The following is a 25,660-nucleotide window of genomic DNA, read 5'->3' as shown; positions in this document are numbered from 1 at the left end:
TAGTATGCCTACACGTCTATGCGGTGTCAGCGCACACCATGTGGCACTGTACCTCACCTGTTCTTTGTAATGTTCTGCAATTCTGTGTATTTTCTATATTTTTTAAGAATTAATAAAGGTAATTTATATTTATTGCTTTATATGGACTTGATGGTCGTTTTCTTTGGGCCCTTGTGACCCACTCTTTGTTATAGTTTTCTCAGCGACTAGTCCTGTTATGTAGTCTTTTGTTTTGTTTTTTTCAGCATACAGTACTAATTTGTTTCAGCTATACTCGAATAGGGACCTGCCTCTATTATGCTGATTTTTGTTGTGTTTTTAGTTAACTTTTTCAACATGGAGACTGGAGGACTTCTCAAAAAGGTAGCTTAGATACCACAAACTCTTCATGAACTGGGTGTTTTTCCATACCTGCACTTGACTGTATGACCGCGACTCTATACATTTTAGAGCTGAAATGTAATAAATAGTGATGAGCGAGTGTGCTCGTTACTCGGGTAGTCTCCGAGTATTTCAGCGTGTGCGGAGATTTAGTTTACGTCGACACAGCTGCATAATTTGCGGCTGCTAGACAGCTTGAATACATGTTGGGGTTGCTTAACAAACAGGCAATTCCCACATGTATTCAAGCTGTCTAGCAGCTGTAAATCATGCAGCTACGTCGACGCCTAAATACTCAGAGACCACCCGAGCATGCTCAGAGAAACCCGCATATTCGCTCATCACTAGTAATAAAATCTCCAAAGTTACTTTACCCAAATCTAACAGTTTTCAGAAACCATCCTTGAGATAAGCTCTTGTTCTAACATGTTAAAAAAGCCATTTTCTTATCTATTCTATTGAAATAGACTTTAAAAATAAAACAAAAAAGGAAGAAAAGGTTCAACCAACAGAAATTTTGAAAAATTGCTCCAACTCAAAACATACATCCAAGTTTATCAATTAAAATTCCATCATCCAAACAGAAATTGTTGGGTGCCTGCTGCAATTCAAATGTGTTTCTTTTTTCTGTTTGGTTGGTGGGATTTCAATCAGTTCACTAAACGTTGATATTTGAGGCTCACCGTGAAAAAACAATTTTTTAAAATTCTTTATTAGTGTAGACGCCTAGCCAGTGCAGATTCCATGCACAAACAAACATACATAATTGAATGTAACCTGGTTCTTTTTTCTGACCAGTACACACCACCTTCCATATCTATGTGTGCACTGTGTGCGTGAGTTCGTGTTTCAAGAGTCGCGCCTTCTGAATAAACCCCTTTCCGCATTCCATACATGAAAAAGGTTTCTCTCCAGTGTGAATTTTTTTATGATCATTTAGTTCTGGCTTGGTCGTGAAACGTTTTAAACATTCAGTGCACTCAAAAGGCTTTTCCCCAGTGTGAAACCTTTGATGTTTTACAAAGTCTGTCTTCCATGCAAATCTTCGATTACATTCAGAACATGAAAATGGCTTCTCTCCAGTATGTGTTTTCTGATGTAAGACTAGATTTGATCTTGAGTAGAAAGATTTACTACATTCAGAACACGGATAAGGTTTCTCCCCTGTGTGGATCCTTTGATGTTTTACAAAATATGAAATGCTTGAAAACGCTTTCTGACACTCTGGACACTCATAAGGTTTTTCTCCTGTGTGGATCCTCTCATGGTTGACAAGATCAGATTTCCATACAAAACACTTGCCACATTCCGCACAGACATGTGGCTTCTGCCCAGCATGAATTTTTCGATGTAGCAGAACGTTAGAACTTGATGAAAAACATTTGCCACATTCAGCACAGGAGTATGGCTTCTCTCCTGTATGAGTTCTCTGATGTTTCACAAGATAGGACTTTATGGAAAAACATTTTCCACATTCAGGACATGTATATGGTTTTTCACCCGAGTGGATTCTCTCATGAACAACCAGATCTCCTTTCCAGGCAAATGTTTTCCCACATTCTGAACAGGAAAATGGTTTCTCCCCCGTGTGAATCTGTTGATGTTTTGAAAGATGGGAGCTTTTCTTAAAACATTTCCCACATTCTTGACAACAATATGGCTTTTCTCCAGTGTGAATTCTCTGATGGGAAATGAGATTTTCTTTTCTAGTTAGGCTTTTCCCACATTCTCCACAGGTAAATAGCCTTTTCCCAGCTTTCTGTCCTGAATCATCATTTGACAACATTAAAAGGTTGTCAGTTTCTAGCTCTTCACTTTGAATCTGACCTGTAGATTCTGAATCACAGGCCACATAATCTGTGCCATTTAAGATATGAGATGATGTATGTGCACTTTGACTAAGTGGGTTGAAATGAAAGAAGATGGGAAATTGGACTGGAGAATATTGTACATCATTTTCCATTTTGACATTTGAATACAATGTGTACGGTCTGTCCAAATTATTTGTTGAGGTACACTCATCTGTAAAAGAGGAGAATGGTAATGAAAACTTACCACTGTCAGAATAGGCATAATATTGACATAATTATATTTAAGTAACATCTCCAAGAACTAGACAACCGGTTTTTTCCTCCCCTTATGCCAAGAGCCACAACATTTTTATTTTTCCGTAGACAGCCAGATGAGAGTCTATTTTTTGCAGGCCGAGTTGTAATTTTGAATGACGCCATTAGTTTTCACATTCAATGTACTATAAAAACAAAATTCCAAGCGTGCAGAAATTGTGGAGGAACATGCAAATCCCCAATTGTTTTTCTGGGTTTTGTCTTTACTGTGTATACTGTGTAAAATGTAAGCAGTTTTTCTTTGATGGCTTGTGACTATCCATCTTCCTCTTGATTACATTCCAGAGGTTTTCAATGGTGTTCAAGTCTGGAGATTGGGCTGGCCATGACAGGAATTTTATGTGGTGGTCCTTCATCCACACCTTGATTGACCTAGCTGTGTGACATGGTGCTTTGTACTGCTGGAAAAACCAGTCCTCAGAGTTGGGGAACATTGCCTGAGCAGAAGGAAGCAACTGTTATTCCAGGATAACCTTGCATGCGGCTTGATTCATACGTCCTTCGCAAAGATTAGCCTGCCCGATTCCAGCCATGCTGAAGCATTCCCAGATCAACACCTGGTCGTTCAATGGTTAGATGGAGACCTGGAGAGGCGTACAAGCCACAGTGTCTTGCACCCACTGTGAAATTTGGTGGAGGATCGGTGATGATCTGGGAATGCTTCAGCAAGGCTGGAATTGGGCAGGTTGTTCTTTGCGAAGGACGTATGAATCAAGCCACATACAAGGTTATCCTGGAAAAACAGTTGATTCCTTCTGCTCAGGCAATGTTCCCCAACTCTGAGGACTGTTTTTTTCCAGCAGTACAATGCGCCATGCCACACAGCTAGGTCAATCAAGGTGTGGATGAAGGACCACCACATCAAATCCCTGTCATGGCCAGCCCAATCTCCAGACCTGAACCCCATTGAAAACCTCTGGAATGTAATCAAGAGGAAGATGGATAGTCACAAGCCATCAAACAAAGATGAACTGCTTACATTTTTGTACCAGAATAAGGTCACCCAAAAGCAGTGTTAATGACTGGTGGAAAGCATGCCAAGACGCATGAAAGCGGTGATTAAAAATCATGGTTATTCCACAAAATATTGATTTCTGATCTCTTCCTGAGTTAGAACATTAGTATTGTGGTTTCTAAATTATTATGAACTTGTTTTTTTGTTTGCATTATTTGAGTTCTGCAAGCAATGCATTTTTTTGACCATTCTCATTTTCAGAAAATAAATACAAAATTTATTGCTTGGAACTTTGGAGACATGGTGTCAGTAGTTTATAGAATAAAAGAACAATTTACATTTCACTCAAAAATATACCTATAAAGAGAAAAATCAGACAAACTGAAAATCTTGCAGTGGTCTCTTAATTTTTGCCAGAGCTGTATATATTTGTTGTTATTTTCTATCGATGGAGCTGTGAGGTTTTTTTTTCCTGTGATTAACTACGGCTTTATACATACAAATTTTTAATTTTAATTTCTTTATTTTTAACCACTTTACGACCTTAGAAATATCCATATGTCCAGGTTGCCTGGTAGTTAACGACCTTGGACGTATGGATATGTCCAGGCAATTTTGCATTCACAGGGGCTGATTCTGACAGCTGACACCCAGCTTTGAGTGGGTCTAGTTTCCAAAATGGTGTCAATTGTAGGCAGTTTCCACTCTTTAGGCACATCCAGAGGATCTCCAAATGCAATATGGTGTCCGTTAGATATTCCAGCAACTTTTGTATTCAAAAAGTCAAATGGTGCTCCTTCACTTCCGAGCCCTGCTGTGTGCTTAAACAGTGTTTTTTCCCCACATGTGGGGTATCGGCATACTGAGGAGAAATTGCACAACAAATTTTTGGGTGCAATTTTTCTTGTTAACCCCTTCCCGACCTGTGACACAGCGTATGCGTCATAAAAGTCGGTGCCAATCCGACCTGTGACGCATATGCTGTGTCACAGAAAGATCGCGTCCCTGCAGATCGGGTGAAAGGGTTAACTCCCATTTCACCCGGCCTACAGGGACAGGGGGAGTGGTAGTTTAGCCCAGGGGGGGTGGCTTCACCCCCCCGTGGCTACGATCGCTCTGATTGGCTGTTGAAAGTGAAACTGCCAATCAGAGCGATTTGTAATATTTCACCTAAAAAACTGGTGAAATATTACAATCCAGCCATGGCCGATGCTGCAATATCATCGGCCATGGCTGGAAATACTAATGTGCACCCACCCCACCGATCGCCCCCCCAGCCCCCCGATCTGTGGTCCGCTCCCCTCCGTCCTGTGCTCCGCTCCCCCGTCCTCCTGTCCGCTCCCCCGTGCTCCAATCACCCCCCCCCCCCGTGCTCCAATCAAACCCCCCCGCACTCCGATCCCCCCCCCCCGCACAGCGATCCCCCCCCCGTGCTCCGATCCACCCCCCCGCACGGCGATCCCCCACCCTGTGCTCCAATCCCCCACCCCGTGTTCCGATCCACCCCCCGTGCTCCGATCCACCCCCCCCGTGTTCCGATCCACCCCCCCTCCCCCGTGCTCCGACGCCCCCCCCCCCCCGTGCCCTGATCTCCCCCCCTTATACTTACCTAGCCTCCCGGGGTCCGTCCGTCTTCTTTCCTCGGCGCCGCCATCTTCCAAAATGGCGGGCGCATGTGCAGTGCGCCCGCCGAATCTGCCGGCCGGCAGATTCGTTCCAAAGTGAGTTTTGATCACTGAGATATAACCTCAGTGATCAAAATAAAAAAAATAGTAAATGCCCCCCCCCCCCCCTTTGTCACCCCCATAGGTAGGGACAATAAAAAAAAATAAAGAATTATTTTTTATTTTTTTTGTTCCACTAATGTTGGGGTAAGAACTAGGGTTAGGGTTAGGGGTAGGGTTAGGGCTAGGGTTAGGGTTAGGGTTAGGGTTAGGAATGTGCACACGTATTCTGGTCCTCTGCGGATTTTTCCGCAGCGGATTTAATAAATCCGCAGTGCTAAACCGCTGTGGATTTATTGCGGATTTACCGCGGTTTTTCTGCGCATTTCACTGCGGTTTTACAATTGCGATTTTCTATTGGAGCAGTTGTAAAACCGCTGCGGAATCCGCAAAAAGAAGTGACATGCTGCGGAATGTAAACCCCTGCGTTTCCGTGCAGTTTTTATGCAGCATGTGTACAGCGATTTTTGTTTCCCATAGGTTTACATTGAACTGTAAACTCATGGGAAACTGCTGCGGATCCGCAGCGTTTTCCGCAGCGTGTGCACATACCTTTAGAATTAGGCTATGTGCACACGGTGCGGATTTGGCTGCGGATCCGCAGCAGTGTTCCATCAGGTTTACAGTACCATGTAAACATATGGAAAACCAAATCCGCTGTGCCCATGGTGCGGAAAATACCGCGCGGAAACGCTGCGTTGTATTTTCCGCAGCATGTCAATTCTTTGTGCGGATTCCGCAGCGTTTTACACCAGTTACTCAATAGGAATCCGCAGGTGAAATCCGCACAAAAAACACTGGCAATCCGCGGTAAATCCGCAGGTAAAACGCAGTGCCTTTTACCCGCGGATTTTTCAAAAATGGTGCTGAAAAATCTCATACGAATCCGCAATGTTGGCACATAGCCTTAGGGTTAGGGTTGGAATTAGGGTTGTGGTTAGGGTTAGGGGTGTGTTGGGGTTAGGGTTGTGGTTAGGGGTGTGTTGGGGTTAGGGTTGTGATTATGGTTACGGCTACAGTTGGGATAAGGGTTAGGGGTGTGTTGGAGTTAGAATTGAGGGGTTTCCACTGTTTAGGCACATCAGGGGGTCTCCAAACGCAACATGGCGCCACCATTGATTCCAGCCAATCTTGTATTCAAAAGGTCAAATGGTGCTCCCTCACTTCCGAGCCCCGACGTGCGCCCAAACAGTGGTTTACCCCCACATATGGGGTATCAGCGTACTCAGGAGAAACTGGACAACAACTTTTGGGGTCAAATTTCTCCTGTTACACTTGGGAAAATAAAAAATTGCTTGCTAAAACATCATTTTTGAGGAAAGAAAAATGATTTTTTATTTTCACGGCTCTGCGTTATAAACTTCTGTAAAGCACTTGGGGGATCAAAGTGCTCACCACATATCTAGATAAGTTCCTTTGGGGGTCTAGTTTCCAAAATGAGGTCACTTGTGGGGGGTTTCTACTGTTTAGGCACACCAGGGGCTCTGCAAACGCAACGTGACGCCCGCAGACCATTCCATCAAAGTCTGCATTTCAAAAGTCACTACTTCCCTTCTGAGCCCCGACGTGTGCCCAAACAGTGGTTTACCCCACACATGGGGTATCAGCTTACTCAGGAGAAACTGGACAACAACTTTTGTGGTCCAATTTCTCCTGTAACCCTTGGGAAAATAAAAAATTGCGGGCTAAAAAATCATTTTTGAGAAAAGAATTTTTTTTTTTTTTTCATGGCTCTGCGTTATAAACTTCTGTGAAGCACTTGAGGGTTCAAAGTGCTAACCACACATCTAGATTAGTTCCTTTGGGGGTCTAGTTTCCAAAATGGGGTCATTTGTCGGGGATCTCCAATGTTTAGGCACACAGGGGCTCTCCAAACGCGACATGGTGTCCGCTAATGATTGGAGCTAATTTTCCATTTAAAAAGCCAAATGGCGTGCCTTCCCTTCTGAGCCCTGCCGTGCGCCCAAACAGTGGTTTACCCCCACATATGGGGTATCTGCGTACTCAGGACAAACTGGACAACAAAATTTGTGGTCCAATTTCTCCTATTACCATTGGCAAAATAGGAAATTCCAGGCTAAAAAATCATTTTTGAGAAAAGAAAAATTATTTTTTATTTTCATGGCTCTGCGTTATAAACTTCTGTGAAGCACCTGGGGGTTTAAAGCGCTCAGTATGCATCTAGATAAGTTCCTTGGGGGGTCTAGTTTCCAAAATGGGGTCACTTGTGGGGGAGCTCCAATGTTTAGGCACACAGGGGCTCTCCAAACGAGACATGGTGTCCGCTAACAATTGGAGCTAATTTTCCATTCAAAAAGTCAAAAGGCGCGCCTTCCCTTCCGAGCCCTGCCGTGTGCCCAAACAGAGAAATTGCCCAACAAAGTTTAGGATCCATTTTATCCTGTTGTCCATGTGAAAATGAAAAAATTGAGACTAAAAGAATTTTTTTGTGAAAAAAAAAGTACTTTTTCATTTTTACGGATCAATTTGTGAAGCACCTGGGGGTTTAAAGGGCTCACTATGCATCTAGATAAGTTCCTTGGGGGTCCAGTTTCCAAAATGGGGTCACTTATGGGGGAGCTCCAATGTTTAGGCACACAGGGTCTCTCCAAACGTGACATGGTGTCCGCTAAAGAGTGCAGCCAATTTTTCATTCAAAAAGTCAAATGGCGCTCCTTCCCTTCCAAGCCCTGCCGTGCGCCCAAACAGTGGTTTACCCCCACATATGAGGTATCAGCGTACTCAGGACAAATTGGACAACAACTTTCGTTGTTCAGTTTCTCCTTTTACCATTGGGAAAATAAAAAAATTGTTGCTGAAAAATCATTTTTGTGACTAAAAAGTGAAATGTTCATTTTTTCCTTCCATGTTGCTTCTGCTGCTGTGAAGCACCTGAAGGGTTAATAAACTTCTGGAATGTGGTTTTGTGCACCTTGAGGGGTGCAGTTTTTAGAATGGTGTCACTTTTGAATATTTTCAGCCATATAGACGCCTCAAACTGACTTCAAATGTGAGGTGGTCCCTCAAAAAAATGGTTTTGTAAATTCCGTTGTAAAAATGAGAAATCGCTGGTCAAATTTTAACCCCTATAACTTCCTAGCAAAAAATTTTGTTTCCAAAATTGTGCTGATGTAAAGTAGACGTGTGGGAAATGTTATTTATTAACTATTTTGTGTCACATAACTCTCTGGTTTAACAGAATAAAAATTCAAAATGTGAAAATTGTGAAATTTTCAAAATTTTCGCCGAATTTCCGTTTTTATAAAACACAAATAAACACAGAATTTATTGACCTAAATTTACCACTAACACGAAGCCTAATATGTCACGAAAAAAACAATCTCAGAACCGCTAGGATCCATTGAAGCGTTCCTGAGTTATTACCTCATAAAGGGACACTGGTCAGAATTGCAAAAAACGGCAAGGTCTTTAAGGTCAAAATAGGCTGGGTCATGAAGGGGTTAAAATTTGGGTCTAAAGTAACATTTTCGCAACAAAGTTAAATGCTCATTTCTTTTCTTCCACATTCCAAAAATTCATGTGAAGCACCTGAAGGGTTAATAAACATCTTTAATGTGGTTTTGAGCACCTTGAGGAGTGCAGTTTTTAGAATGTTGTCACTTTTGGGTACCTTCTATGAGGCGGTCCCTAAACAAGTGGACTTGTAAATTGTGTTGGAAAAATGAGAAATCACCGGTCAGGTTTTAACCCTTATAACTTCCTAACAAAAAACATAACTGATTTAAGGGGTACAAGAAAGGCAATTTGATATATATATATATATATATACAGTGGGGCAAAAAAGTATTTAGTCAGTCAGCAATAGTGCAAGTTCCACCACTTAAAAAGATGAGAGGCGTCTGTAATTTACATCATAGGTAGACCTCAACTATGGGAGACAAACTGAGAAAAAAAAAAACCAGAAAATCACATTGTCTGTTTTTTATCATTTTATTTGCATATTATGGTGGAAAATAAGTATTTGGTCAGAAACAAACAATCAAGATTTCTGGCTCTCACAGACCTGTAACTTCTTCTTTAAGAGTCTCCTCTTTCCTCCACTCATTACCTGTAGTAATGGCACCTGCTTAAACTTGTTATCAGTATAAAAAGACACCTGTGCACACCCTCAAACAGTCTGACTCTAAACTCCACTATGGTGAAGACCAAAGAGCTGTCAAAGGACACCAGAAACAAAATTGTAGCCCTGCACCAGGCTGGGAAGACTGAATCTGCAATAGCCAACCAGCTTGGAGTGAATAAATCAACAGTGGGAGCAATAATTAGAAAATGGAAGACATACAAGACCACTGATAATCTCCCTCGATCTGGGGCTCCACGCAAAATCCCACCCCGTGGGGTCAGAATGATCACAAGAACGGTGAGCAAAAATCCCAGAACCACGCGGGGGGACCTAGTGAATGAACTGCAGAGAGCTGGGACCAATGTAACAAGGCCTACCATAAGTAACACACTATGCCACCATGGACTCAGATCCTGCAGTGCCAGACTTGTCCCACTGCTTAAGCCAGTACATGTCCGGACCCATCTGAAGTTTGCTAGAGAGCATTTGGATGATCCAGAGGAGTTTTGGGAGAATGTCCTATGGTCTGATGAAACCAAACTGGAACTGTTTGGTAGAAACACAACTTGTCGTGTTTGGAGGAAAAAGAATACTGAGTTGCATCCATCAAACACCATACCTACTGTAAAGCATGGTGGTGGAAACATCATGCTCTGGGGCTGTTTTTCTGCAAAGGGGCCAGGACGACTGATCCGTGTACATGAAAGAATGAATGGGGCCATGTATCGTGAGATTTTGAGTGCAAACCTCCTTCCATCAGCAAGGGCATTGAAGATGAAACGTGGCTGGGTCTTTCAACATGACAATGATCCAAAGCACACCGCCAGGGCAACGAAGGAGTGGCTTCGTAAGAAGCATTTCAAGGTCCTGGAGTGGCCTAGCCAGTCTCCAGATCTCAACCCTATAGAAAACCTTTGGAGGGAGTTGAAAGTCCATGTTGCCAAGCGAAAAGCCAAAAACATCACTGCTCTAGAGGAGATCTGCATGGAGGAATGGGCCAACATACCAACAACAGTGTGTGGCAACCTTGTGAAGACTTACAGAAAACGTTTGACCTCTGTCATTGCCAACAAAGGATATATTACAAAGTATTGAGATGAAATTTTGTTTCTGACCAAATACTTATTTTCCACCATAATATGCAAATAAAATGTTAAAAAAACAGACAATGTGATTTTCTGGATTTTTTTTTCTCAGTTTGTCTCCCATAGTTGAGGTCTACCTATGATGTAAATTACAGACGCCTCTCATCTTTTTAAGTGGTGGAACTTGCACTATTGCTGACTGACTAAATACTTTTTTGCCCCACTGTATATATATATATATATATATATATATATATATATATATATATATATATATATATATATATATATATATATATATATATATATATATATATATATATATATATATATACATATATACACACACATATACACACACATATACACATACACACACACCCTACAGACCAAAAGTTTGGACACATCTCATTTAAACACTTTTCTGTATTTTCATGACTGTAAAAATTGTAAATTCACACTGAAGGCATCAAAACTACGACTTAACACATGTGGAATTATATACTTAAAGAAGTGTGAAACAACTGAAAATATGTCTGATATTCTAGGTTCTTCAAAGTAGCCATCTTTTGCTTTGATGACTGCTTTCAACACTCTTGGCATTACCTTGATGACCTTCAAGAGGTGGTCACCGGAAATGGTCTTCCAACAATCTTGAAGGAGTTCCTAGAGATGCTTAGCACTTGTTGGCCCTTTTGCATTCACTCTGCGGTCCAGCTCAACCCAAACCATCTCGATTGGGTTCAGGTCTGGTGACTGTGGAGGCCAGGTCATCTGGCGTAGCTCCCCATCACTCTCCTTCTTGGTCAAATAGCCCTTACACAGCATGGAGGTGTGTTTGGGGTCATTGTCCTGTTGAAAAATAAATGATGATCCAACTAAATGCAAACCGGATGGAATAGCATGCCGCTGCAAGATGCTGTGGTAGCCATGCTGGTTCAGTATGCCTTCAATTTTGAATAAATCCCCAACAGGGTCACCAGCAAAGCACCCCCTCATCATCACTCCCCCTCCTCCATACTTCACGGTGGGAACCAGGCATGTAGAGTCCATCCGTTCACCTTTTCTGCGTCACACAAAGACAAGGTGGTTGGAACCAAAGATCTCAAATTTGGACTCATCAGACCAGAGCACAGATTTCCACTGGTCTAATGTCCATTCCTTGTGTTCTTTAGCCCAAACAAGTCTCCTCTGCTTGTTGCCTGTCCTTAGCAGTGGTTTCCTAGCAGCTATTTTACCATGAAGGCCTGCTGCACAAAGTCTCCTCTTAACAGTTGTTGTAGAGATGTGTCTGCTGCTAGAACTCTGTGTGGCATTGACCTGGTCTCTAATCTGAGCTGCTGTTAACCTGCGATTTCTGAGGCTGGTGACTCGGATAAACTTATCCTCAGAAGCAGAGGGGACTCTTGGTCTTCCTTTCCTGGGGCGGTCCTCATGTGAGCCAGTTTCTTTGTAGCGCTTGATGGTTTTTGCCACTGCACTTGGGGACACTTTCAAAGTTTTCCCAATTTTTCCGATTGACTGACCTTCATTTCCTAAAGTAATGACCACCACTAGTTTTTCTTTACTTAGCTGTTTTTTTCTTGCCATAATACAAATTCTAACAGTCTATTCAGTAGGACTATCAGCTGTGTATCCACCAGACTTCTGCACAACACAACTGATGGTCCTAACCCGATTTATAAGGCAAGAAGAAATTCCACTTATTAAACCTGACAGGGCACACCGGTGAAGTGAAAACCATTTCCGGTGACTACCTCTTGAAGCTCATCAAGAGAATGCCAAGAGTGTGCAAAGCAGTCATCAAAGCAAAAGGTGGCTACTTTGAAGAACCTAGAATATAAGACATATTTTCAGTTGTTTCACACTTTTTTTGTTAAGTATATAATTAATTCCACATGTGTTAATTCATAGTTTTGATGCCTTCAGTGTGAATTTACAATTTTCATAGTCATGAAAATACAGAAAAATCTTTAAATGAGAAGGTGTGTCCAAACTTTTGGTCTGTACTAAATATATATAAAAAAAAAAATTATATATTTTACACATACACATACACGCACATATACATGTGCTGTGAACATGGAGATTTCTATGAATCCTATCCACTTTGTTGGAAAAGAAAAAAGCTTGCAGTTCTTACATGGGTAGTGAAGCCTAATTTTACAGACATCCATTGTTGCTAATGTCCATGTAGCTTTCCTAAAAGAACAGGAAGTCCAGGACTTGAATTAGACCTAGAGGCCAGTTAGAAAATTGCAAGATTTTTTTTTTTTAACCCCTTTCTGACATATGACGCACTATCCCGTCGAGGTGGGGTGGGCCCGTATGACCACCGAAGGGATAGTACATCAAAGCGATCGGCCGCGCTCACGGGGGACTATCGCAGCTGACATCCGGCACTATGTGCCAGGAGCGGTCACGGACCACCCCCGGCACATTAACGCCCGGCACATTAACGCCCGGCACACAGCGATCAAACATGATCGCGGTGTGCCGGTGGTATAGGGAAGCATCGCGTAGGGAGGGGGCTCCCTGCGGGCTTCCCTGAGACTCCCGGAGCAACGCGATGTGATCGCGTTGCTGCGAGGGTCTCTTACCTCCTCCTCCCTGCAGCAGGCCCGGATCCAAGATGGCCGCGGCATCCGGGTCCTGCAGGAAGGTGGCTTCACTGCGCCTGCTCAGAGCAGGCGCTGGGAAGCCAGGAGAAGTGCACGTCAGATCGCTGATCTGACACAGTGCAGAGCAAAGTGTCAGATCAGAGATCTTACACTATAACATGATGCCCCCCCTATATATAGTCACATGTGTAAAAAAAAAAAAAAAAAAAATTAAAAAAAATTCCAAAAAAAAAAAAATATTCTTCATATAAATACATTTATCTAAATAAAAAAAACAAAAACAATAAAAATACACATATTTAGTATCGCCGCGTCCGTAACGAACCCACCTATAAAACTATATCACTAGTTAACCCCTTCAGTGAACACATAAAAAAAAAAATGAGGCAAAAAACAACGCTTTATTCTCATACCGCCAAACAAAAAGTGGAATAACACGCGACCAAAAAGACTGATATAAATAACCATGGTACCGCCGAAAACATCATTTTGTCCCGCAAAAAATGAGCCGCCATACAGCATCATCAGCGAAAAAATAAAAGTTATAGTCCTCAGAATAAAGCGATGCAAAAATAATTATTTTTTCTATAAAATAGTTTTTATCGTATAAAAGCGCCAAAACATAAAAAAATGATATAAATGAGGTATCGCTGTAATCGTACTGACCCGAAGAATAAAACTGCTTTATCAATTTTACCAAACGCGGAACGGTATAAACGCCTCCCCCCAAAAAAATTCATGAATAGCTGTTTTTTGGTCATTCTGCCTCACAAAAATTGGAATAGAAAGCGATCAAAAAAAAAGTCACGTGCCTGAAAATGTTACCAATAACAACGTCAACTCGTCCCGCAAAAAACAACACCTCACATGACTCTGTGGACCCAAATCTGGAAAAATTATAGCTCTCAAAATGTGGTAACGCAAAAAATATTTTTTACAATAAAAAGCGTCTTTCAGTGTGTGACGGCTGCCAATCATAAAAATCAGCTAAAAAAAACGCTATAAAAGTAAATCAAACCCCCCTTCATCACCCCCTTAGTTAGGGAAAAATTAAAAAAATGTATTTATTTCCAATTTCCCATTAGGGTTAGGGCTAGAGTTAGGGCTACAGTTAGGGTTGGGGCTAAAGTTAGGGTTAGGGTTGGGGCTACATCTATGGTTGGGAATAGGGTTGGGATTAGGGTTAGGGGTGTTTCAGGGTTAGAGGTGTGGTTAGGGTTAACGTTGGGGTTAGGGGTGTGTTTGGATTAGGGTTTCAGTTATAATTGGGGGGTTTCCACTGTTTAGGCACATCAGGGGCTCTCCAAACACGACATGGCATTCGATCTCAATTCCAGCCAATTCTGCCTTGAAAAAGTAAAAAACAGTGCTCCTTCCCTTACGAGCTCTCCCATGTGCCCAAACAGGGGTTTACCCCAACATATGGGGTATCAGCGTACTCCAATTTCTCCTGTTACCCTTAGGAAAATACAAAACTGGGGGCTAAAAAATATTTTTTGTGGGAATTTTTTTTTTTTCACGGCTCTGCGTTATAAACTGTAGTGAAACACTTGAGGGTTCAAAGTTCTCACAACACATCTAGATAAGTTCCTTGGGGGGTCTAGTTTCCAATATGGGGTCACTTGTGGGGGGTTTCTACTGTTTAGGTACATTAGGGGCTCTGCAAACGCAATGTGACGCCTGCAGACCATTCCATCTAAGTCTGCATTCCAAATGGCACTCCTTCCCTTCCGAGCTCTCCCATGCGCCCAAACGGTGGTTCCCCCCCAACATATGGGGTATCAGCGTACTCAGGACAAATTGGACAACAACTTTTGGGGTCCAATTTCTCCTGTTACCCTTGAGAAAATACAAAACTAGGGGCTAAAATATAATTTTTGTGGGAAAATATTTATTTTTACGGCTCTGCATTATAGACTTCTGTAAAGCACTTGGTGGGTCAAAGTACTCACCACACATCTAGATAAGTTCCTTAGGGGGTCTACTTTCCAAAATGGTGTCACTTGTGGGGGGTTTCAATGTTTAGGCACATCAGTGGCTCTCCAAACGCAACATGGCGTCCCATCTCAATTCCTGTCAAATTTGCATTGTAAAGTCAGACGGCGCTCCTTCGCTTCCGAGCTCTGCCATGCGCCCAAACAGTGGTTTACCCCCACATATAGGGTATCGGCGTACTCAGGACAAATTGTACAACAACTTTTGGGGTCCATTTCCCCTGTTACCCTTGGTAAAATAAAACAAATTGGAGCTGAAGTAAATTTTTTGTGAAAAAAAAGTTAAATGTTCATTTTTATTTAAACATTCCAAAAATTCCTGTGAAACACCTGAAGGGTTAATAAACTTCTTGAATGTGGTTTTGAGCACCTTGAGGGGTGCAGTTTTTAGAATGGTGTCACACTTGATTATTTTCTATCATATAGACCCCTCAAAATGTCTTCAAATGAGATGTGGTCCCTAAAAAAAAAAAATGGTGTTGTAAAAATGAGAAATTGCTGGTCAACTTTTAACCCTTATAACTCCCTAACAAAAAAAATTTTGGTTCCAAAATTGTGCTGATGTAAAGTAGACATGTGGGAAATGTTACTTATTAATTATTTTGTGTGACTTATCTCTGTGATTTAAGGGCATAAAAATTCAAAGTTGGAAAATTGCAAAATTTTCACGAAATTTCCATTTTTTTCACAAATAAACGCAGGTAATATCAAAGAAATTTTACCACTATCATGAAGTACAATATGTCACGAGAAAACAACGTCAGAATCACTGGGATCCGTTGAAGCGTTCCAGAGTTATAACCTCATAAAGGGACAGTGGTCAGAATTGTAAAAAATGGCCCTGTCATTAACGTGCAAACCACCCTTGGGGGTAAAGGGGTTAAAATACAGATTGTGATACGAAAAATCTAAAAATCATTACCAAAAATAAGAAAAAAAAAATAGTACATTTAACATAAAAACCTAATTTAATTTAAACTAGAAGTTATTTTCTGATGACACTTTTCTTTTTGTGAACAGCATGGAAAGTTCTTTACGTTTGGTACACATTTCCTTAGGTTAATCGGACTTTCTTCCTTATCAAAAAATAAAATATGATCAAAGTAGCCTCTGAACCCATTGCCTTTCCATTATACTTGCCTGGCTTACGTTGTTGAGAAATACCTGTAATATGAGACCAATTGCAGCATGGATTTGGTTTGTGGTGGGTTTAGCACCTCAGGAGCATGCTCGCTGCACTCCATAACGAGGTAGTGTGGAGCCACATTGCTTAATGAAGGGAGTAACAAATTTTCAACACAGATGCTACTGCCAATCCAATTATTGACATCGGTCACAGGTAAATGAAGTTTAGCTACTCTAAGGACTGCAGGCATTTTTTTTCCTTAATGGGGTATTCCCATCTCCAAGATCCTATCCCCAATATGTAGTAGGTGTAATAATACGTCCAATTAGAAATTTAGTATGGTTCTTCATATTTGTGATGTCACTTACCTCATGTGCAGGCATTGTAGGACCTTATGTATCCATAACTAGCTAACTCAAAATATATCAATGGTCGTAACCATGGATACCTAGGGTCCTGCAATGTCTGCACACGAGAAAAGACAGCGAATCAGAAAAACTATATTACATTTCTAATTGGAGGTATTTGCTAATATTTTTACGCCTACTACATTTTGGGATAGGATCTTGGAGATGGAAATACCCCTTTAAGGATTGCTACACTTAGGCTGGTTTCACACTTGCGTAGGGCAGAGCTGTGGAGAGTTGCGTACTTCCTCAGTTAAGCCACACCCACTGCCGCACCTCTTCCATTCAGCTCCGCCTACGTCTGCCTATCTTTAATATTGGGTATGCAGGCCGTGTGGATGTATGCGGATGACGCTGCGCCGAATGCAACATGTTGCATTTTGTTGCGGTCGGCGTAGCGTCAAAACGACGCATGCGGACGCATCCACATGGCCTGTGTACCCAGTGTTAAAGATAGGTACGCAGGACGCATGCCGACGTAGGCGGGGCTGAATTGAAGAGGTGCGGCAGTGGGCGGGGCTTAACTGAGGAAGTACGCAACTCTCCACAGCTCTGCCCTACGCAAGTGTGAAACCAGCCTTAGAGGCATACATTTTTTTTTTTTGCTAAACCTAGCCGTATGTTCAGTGGCATCATTTTACATGACATATAGCTTGACAACCTTTATTAATTTCTATGTCTAGAAGAAAAAAAAAGCAGGAGCCAAATAAAACCGATACACAACATTTACCGAGAGTATGTGGCTTCCAAAATACAAGTGAGAGAAGCCCCAGAATGAATACTTTGGACCTGTCCGTAAAGCAGATCAGAAATAAAGCGGTTTGTGTACTCAGTGCTGATTTTTACCCACCTGGGTGCATATATATAGGCATCTCCTCCTCCTTATACTGCGCGTTACCCATCATGTACATCTCATCGTCATCCTCATCTTCCTCCTCAATCTGTGATCCGACCACAACTTCTCTCATGGAAACATCCTGCACCCATATACAAAAAAAAGAAAGAATCTTTACTAAAAAAATTATTTGCATAGCAAGTATTTTGCTAAAGGCCTATATACCCACGGGGATCCCATTTTTTAAATACCTCATAATAAGGAAGGTTCTCGTTTTCTTTACAATGGGGATAATACAGAGTGGGACATCTCTCTGGTGTGCTTCTCTTACTGGACCCAACTGTAGACACACATGGTGACAATACATTTATATGCATACATAATAAGCCCTTTGGAAAATGTAACCAACAACCCGATTGCCACTGTCAGTACTTCGTTTTTCCATTGCATTAGTTTGATACAGTTCCTCTTTTTTATATAGGGTTTAGTGTGTCTAGATAGGATTCTTACATGCTGCAGTAAGGAATTGGTGGGTCTCCATAATGTCCTCATACAGATCCTTGTGTTCTTCTATGTAGTCCCACTCCTCCATGGAGAAATAGACGGTGATGTCCTGACACCTTATAGGAACCTGACACACAATGATTAATTATCATCCAGACACATTATTCCTCCTTTTAATATATAATGTCCCAGTATTTCCAGCAGCGCTCACCTCTCCAGTCAGTAGATGGATGATCTTGTTGGTGAGGTCCAGGATCTTCTGATCATTGTCCAGCTCCTGTACTAGTGACTGGTGCGGTGGCTCTCTGATAAGGTTCTGGGCTTTCTCCAGCTTTCCTGATTCATGGAAGACATTCTGATTTTTCACAGGATCAGTAGATTCTTTTTTTATAGGCATATAGTCCTGTTACAATGACAAGAGATCCAAAATATACAATGACATATTGGTCAACAGTGCACCATGATTTCATTGTATTATTGAGTCTCTTATCTCTTCATTTATGTCAACATTTTATTAAAAGAATTGTCCAATATTGGGAATCCTCAATCCCACCGAGGCATGGATCGTTACAACATAACAGATGGAGGTATTCTGTTACACCCACGATCCAGCACAGGCCTCTCAAGATGTCGGAGATGCTTCTACAGAGACTTGCTGACAATTATTCCTACGGCTAAATAAAGCTGTAAGAGGCAAAATAAATGACAATTAGAAAGAGCTTTAGGAAATTAAAGCAAGAAAGTAATGATGAGGCACTAAATATTTAGAGCGAAAAAAAATTGTGCAAAAAAACAAATCAAGGCAGCAAAGATTGAGATCCACAATGAACATTTCTAAGAAAGTAAAAATATTCTTACAACTACATAAACAGTAAGAAACTCAAACATAATAGTGTTGCCCCCTTGAAAATATGGGTATGGAAGAAGATGATGATGAAAAGGACGATCTGCTAAACGCCTTTTTTCTCTACAGTATTTATAAAAGAAAATCACGTTTTAGGAGAGATTATTAGAGATACTAGAAATTCTCCATTAAATGTCACCTGCTTAACCCAGCAGTAAGTACGGCACTGCCTCAAAGTAACTAAAAAAGACAAATCACTGGGCCCAGATGGCCTACACCGCCAAGTACTGCAGTAATTAGGTACCGTGATTGACAGGCCTGAAAATTATAGCCAAATCTAACTTCTACTGTGGGTAAAATCCTTGAAGGTTGACTGAGAGATGCTATCCTGGGGTATCTCAATAAGAATAACTACATCAACATTGGTTTATCAGGGATCAGTCCTGTCAGTCTAATCTGATCAGCTTTTATGATGAGGCTAGTTCCAGACTGGAACAGGAAAATGTGGTCTACATGGATTTTTCAAAGGCATCTAATATGGTGCCACACAAAAGGTTGGTATATAAAATGAGAATAATGGAATTAGGGGAAAATATGTTACTAGGCTAACAACTGGCACAGCGATTAGAAACAAAGGGTGGTTATTAAGCCTTCCCGACATGCGCTATATATGTACAGCGTTGTGGGAGTTGCGTGGGCTGAGTGCCGCTGCGATCAAGTGTGAGTGTCAGCTTTTATATGAGGGTGGACACCCTGTAGCAACACCCACGATTGGTGCTAGCACAGATTGCGAGCTTTTAACTCCTCTGATGGCGCTGTCAATAGTGAGGGCGTTATCGATAGGCATTGTAGAGGAATTGTAATCACGTTGATCCGATTATCTCCATGGTGATCCCAGATCGAAAGATGGCAGTGGGATCACTTAGGGATGGTGGCCTGCAAAAGCATTGCAGATTATTAGATCAGCGATCAGTCATTGTAAAGTTGATGTCCCATCCTGGGACAAAAGTATAATTTAAAAAAAAAAAACCTTATGCCAAACAAAAAGTGGAATAAAACACCATCATAAAAATGGTACCGCTGAAAACAAGCCGCTATACAGCTCCATCTATAGCTCTCAGAATAAAATCGATGCAAAAATTATTTTTTTTCTATAAAACAATTTTTACTGTGTAAAAGCGCCAAAACATAAAAAAACAAAAAACAATATACCGTAAATGTGGTATCGCTGTAATCATACTGTCCCAAGGAGTATCAATTTTGCCACATGCGGAAAGGTAATAATAATAATAATCTTTATTTATATATAAACCAACATATTCTGCAGCGCTTTACAGTTTACTAAAAGATAAAAGCCAATGATATAATGGCCACAATCCCTCACCTCTCCGGTATATTCTAGGTAATATGGAAGCTACATGACATTAATCCGAGCATCCCTCACCTCTCCAGTCAGCAGGTAGATGATCTCCAGAGTGAGCGTTAACAACCTCTCCGTCATGTCACTCCTAGTCTTGTCCATCCTGATGACCATGAGACCATATGGAGAGATCAGCAGCTAGAAACACAATTTGTAGAATATAAAAATGTCTTTGTACATTAAGTGTGATGTCCCATCTCGGCCATTTATACACAGCCACAGCATATGCCATAAAGATGTGATAGATGGGGAACCCACCTCTGGTACCTGCATCTATCCATAGAATGCCCCCCATTACACTCCTCTAGGAATGGAAAGTTGGTTATGGCATGTGCAGTTCTCTGTTTACTTGTATGGGAATTCCAAAAATTGCCAAAACATTCTTGCTCTGCAATGCTATAAATCCCATACAAATAACTGGACATGGCCCTGCAAGTGGGACCACCTTTCCATTCCTGAAAGGGTTGCACAGTGGTGGGACCCACAAGTGTAAGGTATTTATGGAAAAAAAAAAAATAAAGATTGTAATAATCAAAAATGTGTACACAAATAAGAATTAATTCACATCAGGCAAAAACATTTTCAACAAAATGAGAATTCCAAATGTCTGCTTTGGAAAGAAAAGACAGTTTGGAGCAGCGTATACAAGACGTCATAATGAAAAAATGTGTGTAATCTTTGTCTATACACCCAGTATACAGGACAGAAGTGGTGTTGTGCTATGTATACAGAATAATACAGATACTCAGAATTACCCCCAGTATACAGGACAGGAGAAGTGGTACTGTACACTGTATATATACACAGAATAATACAGATACTGAGGATTACACCCAGTATACAGGACAGGAGAAGTGGTACTGTGTAGTGTATATATACACACGCTGAGAATTACACCCATTGTACAGGACATGAGAAGTGGTACTGTGCGTATATATAGAATAAGGGCTAACATTCATCAGCGTAAATAAAATCGGTCCGATGTTGATTAACAAAAGTAAGACGAGTTTCATGCGAGTATAATGATTTTTCTTACGTAGCATCCTTATGACATCCATATGAAATGCGTTTTAACATCATCTTTTACATACTGTAATTCTCCATGTCATTTCAAACTAGTTTACTAACTTATAAAACAATCTTAGATACAGATCTATATAAACGTTGAGATATATAATGATTGCAGTGTGTGCGCGCGTGTGTGTAGCTTACTGTACATGTATTTAGCAAATAAGTAAATGAAGAAAAAAAAACGTGGGTTCCCCTTACTTTTTCCTTCACCAATTGAGCTAAAGCCGACAGCTTGGGCTGATGTTTAAAGTCTGGAAAGGGAATAATAAACATGGAGCTCCCCAGGCTATTAATATCAGCTCACAACTGTCTATTTGGCCTTTACTGGTTATTAACAAGGTGTGACCCCCCCAAAAATGGCATGGGATCCCCCTATAATTAATAACAAGCAAAGGATAGGCAGACAGCGGCAGACTGATATTAACAGCCTAGGAAGGGGCCATGGATATTGGCCCCCTCCCAGACTAAGAACATCAGCCCTCAGCTGCCCCAGAAATAGCGCATCCATTAGATGCGTCAATTCTGGTGCTTAGCCTCAACTCTTCCCAATTGCCTTGGTGTGGTGAGAAGTGGGGTAACTGTCTGCTGACATCAAGTCCAGGTACTGACCCCATAGTCAAATGAAATAAAGACACACACAAAGGAAAGTGCTTTATTTGAAACAAACACTCCCCACCCTCTTTTACTCATTTATTACTGTAAAATAACAAATAAAACACCATATTCCACACCTGTGCGCAGATAATCCCTATGTTATGCTGTCTCACAAAGAAAATGTTCACAATGGGAGTGGTGACGTCAGTAAGGTGACCGGGATGTATCTGCTATGAACTCCAATTCACGTCTGCGCTAGACACTGCAGGAGCATGATCACGCGGCTGACTCAGTGTGTTCCAACTGGCTTGTTGAGCAGTCGCATCATGCCACCACTCAACAAACCATCCAAATGTAGCAGAGTTAGAGTTCTTTGTGGGACAGCTTCTCATAGGATTTATCTGCTGACAGGTGAGGAATATGATGGTTTATTATTTTTTATTTTACAGTAATAAATGGGTAAAAGAGGGTGGGGGGGGTTATTTAAATTAAAGGACTTTACTCTGTGTGCCTCTTTATCACATTGGACTATGGGGTTAACAATAAGGTCGTCTCATAGACGCATCTCCATTACTAACCCTTAGGCTTGACGTCAGCTGACATGAACCCCAATACTATTACCCCACTTGCCACTGCTCCAGGGCAAGTGTGAAGAATGGAGGCTAAGCAACAAAATTAGGGCATCTAATGGATATGCCATTTCTGGGGCGACTGAGGGCTGATGTTCTTAGTCTGGGAAGGGGCCAATATCCATGGCCCCTTACTGGGCTAATGATATCAGCTCACAGCTGTCTGCCTAGCCTTTGCTGGTTATTAATTATAGAGGGACTCTGCATCATTTTTTTGGCGAGGTGGGGGGTGGGGGTCACCCCTTGTTAATAGCCAGCAAAGGCTAAGTAGATAGCTGTAAGCTCATTAATAGCTTGGGAATTGATTTTTTTTTTTTTTTTTTTTTTTCATTTTGTTAGCTATTTATTTTTTAGCTAAATACATGTACATTAAACTACACCTGCACTGCACTAATTATATATGTATATATGCACTAATTATATATGTCACTGACATCTTTCTATCTATTCCATGTATATATCTATTCTATTCTGACTGGTCACGCTGCAAATTTACTCAGCTGATGAAATATATATATTTTTTCAAACCATAGAAGTCCATAAATTAAATTCTATACACGTTGCATTTGATACGCTGGGGATGGTGTATATACACATCAGAATGCATCCCAAGATAATATTAGTAATGGAGCCGGACTGCCCACCAAGAACATCTTCCTAACGCTGCCTGGCAGAGTGTATGTCACTGCAGCATACTGAACGCTGTGTACGTGCGTGCGTGCAAATACGCCGTCACAATGAAGAAAATTTAAAAGCCCAGGGCTGGCGGCCCACAATGTAGGCAAGTGGTGCAGCCCAATGGGGCAGAAGGCCAGTCCAGGCCTGTATGTAATGATTCATGCAGCAGTCAAGTGAGTGATAGGCAGGACATTATAACTGCAGGACAGAAGGGGATCACTGAAGCACGGAGCTAGATCAATGGCTAAATAGTAGTTATTTCAATATTATATAAGGCTCTAGTTTGGGCATCATATTGCAATAGCCCTTTTGCACCCTGCAATACACATGTATATCACGGGCAGGGTGCATGTGTATGGAGCAGGCTTAGAGCAGATGCCAGCTGTAACACATAGCCACATCTGCCCAGAGCAGCACTACGTATGATTGCTACTGTTTAACTATTGCGGTCAATGATTGACAGCAGCGCCGTCAATGGTACAGCGTGCCACTCCCAGTCACACGACGGTGGGGCACCAATGGGTTACTATGGCTAACGGAGGCCTGCTGAGGTTTCCCATTGCCATCTTGGCACTACAGGCGGAGCTGTAATCGAGACTGGAATATAAACGATACACAAAAAAGTCACAAAAAATAAAGTATGTTTAAAAAAAAAAAAGTATATGGCGTCATCATGTTTCTAAAACATAATATAAATTTCAAACAGACTTTGACCTTCGTAACAAAAGCAAAACACCAGATCTGCGGTTTTCAGTCACCTTTGGGTCTCAGAACATAGCGACAAAACTTATTTTTACAGAAATTTCTGATTTTATTTTTACTGCTATTATATATGTTTGGTATCATTGTATTTACCAGTACATTGTATGATAAAAATTAATGGGGTCATTAAAAACAATAATTTATACAAAGCCTCATACCACTATGTCACTATAAAGACAAGAGCGATGGTTCCTGGAGGGGAGGTAAAGGACGACAGCGAAAACCCCCAGATCATCAGGTCCCGAAGGGGTTAAGGGATTGATGGGTGCCACCTACTCTATACCAGCAGGTGACCGGGCGCCGCCACACTGCAGTGCACACTGTGCGTTACACACTGTGCGTTACCTGCTCTCCGCGGCTGTCTTCCTCTGTGACATGACCTCCTTGTATTTCTGCAGCACCAGCTCTTTCAGGGCTTTGTCCTCTGAACGTATTATAGACTGCTACAATGAACACTAGAGAACAATCGCCCCAATGTCTCCATGCTCCGGGTGCCATGTCCGTGCAACTTCGGACATGTTGGAGACCAGCGGGCGGCGACATGGACGAGATTATCTCCTCAAACATGGCGGTGACACAGAGGACCGCCGGCACACATTGTATTCATAGGCTTATGCTAGGTCATACCGAGACATGCGACCGAAAATTGTCTTTTCAGCATCCGCAAGCTTGTTGCCCTGTGGTATCTAGGAAGCGTGAGCTGTCGGCGGCCATCTTTGAATAGGTCACTGTCCATTTTCTCTATTATAACTATACCTCAGTATAATAGGACCGATTCTAGAAATCAAGTGCCCCCATAACAGGAAAAATGACAGACGGCCACAACAGTCACAGCCCCACTGCCTCCTATCACAGCCTCCTATAGCATTGCCAGCCACAGTGTCAGCCCTAATGCACCCATCTTGCCATCACCTACAGCAATGACAGCCACATTGTCAGTGTCACCAACAGCAGTGACAGCCACATTGCCAGTGTCACCTACAGCAGTGACAGCCACATTGCCAGAGTCACCTACAGCAGTGACAGCCACATTGTCAGTGTCACCTACAGCAGTGACAGCCACATTGCCAGAGTCACCTACAGCAGTGACAGCCACATTGCCAGAGTCACCTACAGCAGTGATAGCCACATTGTCAGTGTCACGTAAAACAGTGACAAGCACATTGTCAGTGTCACCAACAGCAGTGACAGCCACATTGCCAGTGTCACCTAAATCAGTAACATGCACATTGCCAGTGTCACCAACAGCATTGACAGCCACATTGCCAGTGCCACCTAAATCAGTAACAGGCACATTGCCAGTGTCACCAACAGCAGTGACAGCCACATTGCCAGTGTCACCTAAATCAGTAACAGGCACATTGCCAGTGTCACCAACAGCATTGACAGCCACATTGCCAGTGTCACCTAAATCAGTAACAGGCACATTGCCAGTGTCACCAACAGCAGTGACAGCCACATTGCCAGTGTCACCAACAGCAGTGACAGCCACATTGCCAGTGTCACCAACAGCAGTGACAGCCACATTGCCAGTGTCACCAACAGCAGTGACAGCCACATTGCCAGTGTCACCTAAATCAGTAACAGGCACATGGCCAGCGTTACCTACGACAGTGACAGCCACATCGCCAGTGTCACCAACAGCAGTGAAAGCCACATGGCCAGTGTCTCATAAAGGAGTGACAGGCACATACACTCAGAACATTGACAGCTGCAACGTAACCACTATAACAATATATTGTCAGTATCCATATTGCAATATCATTTTATTCAAAAGGGTGCTCCCCTTTCAAACGAGTTTTTTTTTTTTATTATTTCAA

At 41.9% G+C, this 25,660-nt stretch overlaps 1 protein-coding gene across 5 annotated transcripts; it reads right to left on the bottom strand.

Moving 5' to 3' along the window:
• Nucleotides 1-1,087: 1,087 nt before the first annotated feature.
• Nucleotides 1,088-24,287, bottom strand: LOC138665413 (zinc finger protein 436-like). Of its 5 annotated transcripts, none has more exons than XM_069752869.1 (7): nucleotides 24,186-24,287; nucleotides 20,131-20,244; nucleotides 18,054-18,178; nucleotides 17,849-17,969; nucleotides 17,590-17,678; nucleotides 17,354-17,480; nucleotides 1,088-2,403 (listed from the first exon to the last, which is right to left on the bottom strand). In XM_069752869.1, exons 4-7 carry the CDS (start codon nucleotides 17,928-17,930, stop codon nucleotides 1,199-1,201), a joined length of 1,503 nt encoding a protein of 500 aa, XP_069608970.1. In that variant the 5' UTR covers nucleotides 17,931-17,969; nucleotides 18,054-18,178; nucleotides 20,131-20,244; nucleotides 24,186-24,287; the 3' UTR covers nucleotides 1,088-1,198. The 5 variants fall into 5 exon arrangements, with proteins under 5 accessions (XP_069608970.1, XP_069608967.1, XP_069608966.1 ...); XM_069752866.1 differs by having other exon boundaries at nucleotides 18,054-18,245; nucleotides 24,186-24,281; XM_069752865.1 differs by having other exon boundaries at nucleotides 17,354-17,487; nucleotides 17,591-17,678; nucleotides 18,054-18,245; nucleotides 24,186-24,281.
• Nucleotides 24,288-25,660: the final 1,373 nt, after the last annotated feature.

The sequence above is a fragment of the Ranitomeya imitator genome, chromosome 2, assembly GCF_032444005.1.
Source record: "Ranitomeya imitator isolate aRanImi1 chromosome 2, aRanImi1.pri, whole genome shotgun sequence".
In the NCBI taxonomy this organism is placed as follows: domain Eukaryota; kingdom Metazoa; phylum Chordata; class Amphibia; order Anura; family Dendrobatidae; genus Ranitomeya; species Ranitomeya imitator.
Note: the sequence above shows the minus strand (reverse complement) of the source record. Positions and strands in the feature narration are given on the sequence as shown.